The sequence below is a fragment of the Myodes glareolus genome, chromosome 20, assembly GCF_982192425.1.
Source record: "Myodes glareolus chromosome 20, mMyoGla1.1, whole genome shotgun sequence".
Taxonomy (NCBI): domain Eukaryota; kingdom Metazoa; phylum Chordata; class Mammalia; order Rodentia; family Cricetidae; genus Myodes; species Myodes glareolus.
Window position 1 is genome coordinate 59,638,472 of NC_142045.1, and position 2,962 is coordinate 59,641,433.

Sequence of the window (2,962 nt, forward strand, 5' to 3'; positions counted from 1 at the left end):
TGGTAAATGCTAACTGTCTGTATTCACATAGACACAGTGTAATCTCTGAGCCCAATATACAGAGAAAGGAAAAAAGCTAGAATTCTATGCACTAGTACACAGGGGCCTAGCACCCCCCAGCCTCCAGCAGAGCCAAAGGGGCTGGAGGGCTTTTCTTTTTTCCCACAGAGCACGGTGGTGGTGGTGTTGAATCCACACTTCGAGACAAGAAAAGATAAAAATGAATGTAGAACAGAGTAGTGGAGATTCTTTTCATTGTATTTTGCTCAAGACATTCCCAAAATAAGTTGAGAACCACGGTGTTGAGAAGTGAGACCTCAAAAACAGGGCGACTGAGCACAGGAGGAATTTGGGGAGGGGAGGGAAATGACTGCAACTTGCTCCCAGGGACTGGAGAAATTTAAAAAATAAAAAGAAAATAAAAAAGAGGTTCGGAATCCATCAGTCTTCTGTGCCAGTCATCCTCGCCTTCATCCCCCTCTCCTTCTTCCCCTTCATCATCATCTTCATCTTCATCTTCTTCACCTTCATCTCCTTCTTCATCAATATCTTCCAAGCCTTCTTCTTCTTCATCATCATCGTCATCATCTTCTGCCTCTCCTTCTTCATCGTCCATATCAGGAACCAAATAGTACTGCAAGGGGTTTGGCCAGATGTCATCTTTGATGACCTCTCCTAACTCATCTGCACCTGCATCAGAGTGGTCAGTAAACCAGGTAAGGAAGCTCTCTGGCTCTTCGTGTTGTCTCTTCCTGCTGGCCTTATTCTGTGTTTGACTCGAGCGTTTTGTCAAATCCTTTCCAGATTTCCATTTGATTTCAGTGGACTTTGAGGATGGGTCACCACTCTCATTCAGATGAAATTCTTTGGAGAGAACTTTATTTTCGAAGTAGGGGTTTTCATCAAAATAAAAATCTATTCTGTAACCTGATTTAATGTCTTCAAATTCTGTTACTTCAACTCTGGTTAAATAATGCAGAGCCTCTTCGTCTTCCTCCCCAGGCAGTGCAGACACTTGTGGATGGTTGACAAATGTGGTTACCCAAAAATTTGGTATTTTAGCGATTAATTCTGACCTCTTCTGAAAAAACGGTTGGCGGAGTTTGTTATATTTTTGTTCTACTTTTAATATTTCCTCACTGGCTTGTTCATTAAGTCTGTCTATTTCATTTTGTACTTCGTCAATGTGTTCAATTGCTTCTTGCTGTTCTTTTTCTGAGGTCTCGTCGGCCCCGTCGTGGTTGGAGTTGAGCTCCTTTTTACTGTCTTTGGCCATTGGCGCCGACATGGTGCCCTCCTCGGTCGGGGCAGGGAGCGGGGAGGGGGAGCGAAGGGACGGCCAAGGGGGCGGCCAGCGGCTTCCCCTCACGCGGCGCCCGCTTGCTCTGGCCGCCTCCTCCCGGCGCTCACTTGCTCGCCCTCACCCTGGCTGCCTGGCGCTGCCCGCGGGGCCTGACGCCGAGGCAGGCCGGGGCCCGTTGTGGCGGCCCGGCCAGGGCTCTCGCTGAAGGCGGGGAGGCGGCGGCGGCTCGGCTGGACTCCCACATTTTACACAACTTTTGACTGTTGTACTTACATTTGATTGGTGCTTGTTACTTAATATGAAAGCTAAATTTTTGCTTTAATTCCTTTCTATTTTCTAATACGGGTTTTCTACCAGTTTACTTTTAAGTCAATAATATTACGCATCTTTCATTTAAATAAATTTGGAATCATTATAAATTATCATTTTAAACATAATTGTCCTTCCATTTTTCTGCCACGGGAGTTCCTTCTGCTTCTTCAGCCAATAGCCACTGAGATACCAGCCCATTGGGGCGTGGTCTCTCTCTCTTTAAAAAAGCAGAAACTGTCCTCCACACTCTCTCTGGCTTCCTGCTCCAATTCAGGCTCCTAGAATATTCCTGTTCTAATCGCCCCGCCTCTACTTCCTGTCTGGTTTTCCCACCTATACTTCCTGCCTGGCCAATCAGCATTTATTTAAAATATGATTGACAGATTACAAACAATTCTCCCACACCATTTTTCCTTTGGATCACTTAGTCACTTCACGATTTTTATATGATAGCCATGTGTCTATAAGATTTCTGAGCACCTTTCTTTTAGGAGAAGTCTTCTGCTATTATTGTGGGTTTTGTGCCTCCACTGAGTTCTCTTTTACACAGTCTATTTTGAAGCTCTGTTAACATTGCAATGCTAACTTTTCCACTTCCAGATAATCAGTGTCCCTATCATGACATGACCTTTTTTTTCTGAGTGTTCTGTTTTTCTTTGAAGTTTTTTGACTGATTAACATACCTTACCCAGCTTTTTTTTTTTGGCTAGTTTTAGTGCACTTTATTTTTCTCCAGTACTTTGATAATCATAATTGGTTATCACTTTTAAAATTAACTTTCTTTGGTTATTTTAATATTTTCAGAGAACTCAAGTAAATGTGTATAGAATTCATTTCTATATTGTTTATAATGCTTTACATGAATTCATTTTGATATGTTTCCCTACAGATGTTTTTTTCAAATACATTTCTTCTCACTTTTGTTCTATAAATAACTTTACTAACGTATAATTTACATAAAACTAACTGGATTCATTTGAAAATTAAAGTTTTGTACATTGATTTCCAATATTCCCCCCATGATGCAATTTTGCCCACCCATAGGCCAGCCTGGGCTTGGGCTCCTGCTGCTGGCCATATCTAGATATATGATCTCACTGTGTTGATGTCTGTTGCCCCTGTCACCTCAGCGATTCATTGGAACCATGCTTGATGAAATAAGAAGGCCAGGCTGAGCTGGCCCCACCCTTTGCTGGCACTAGGAAAGCTGGTCCTGGCTAATGCTAGACACAACAGCAAGGGAGGTGTCCTTGATCCACACAGAAGAGCTCCTCCCCGTACTCAGGAGAGATGACACCATCCATCGCTTCAAGAGAGGGAGAACTGACCTGATGGCAGGAGCATGAG

General features: G+C 43.4%; 1 protein-coding gene across 1 annotated transcript; it reads right to left on the minus strand.

Moving 5' to 3' along the window:
- Positions 1–237: 237 nt before the first annotated feature.
- On the minus strand, positions 238–1,303 carry LOC148118867 (protein SET-like). Its single transcript, XM_087899635.1, has one exon. It carries the CDS (start codon positions 1,286–1,288, stop codon positions 401–403), a length of 888 nt encoding a protein of 295 aa, XP_087755761.1. The 5' UTR covers positions 1,289–1,303; the 3' UTR covers positions 238–400.
- Between the last annotated feature and the right edge of the window lie 1,659 nt (positions 1,304–2,962).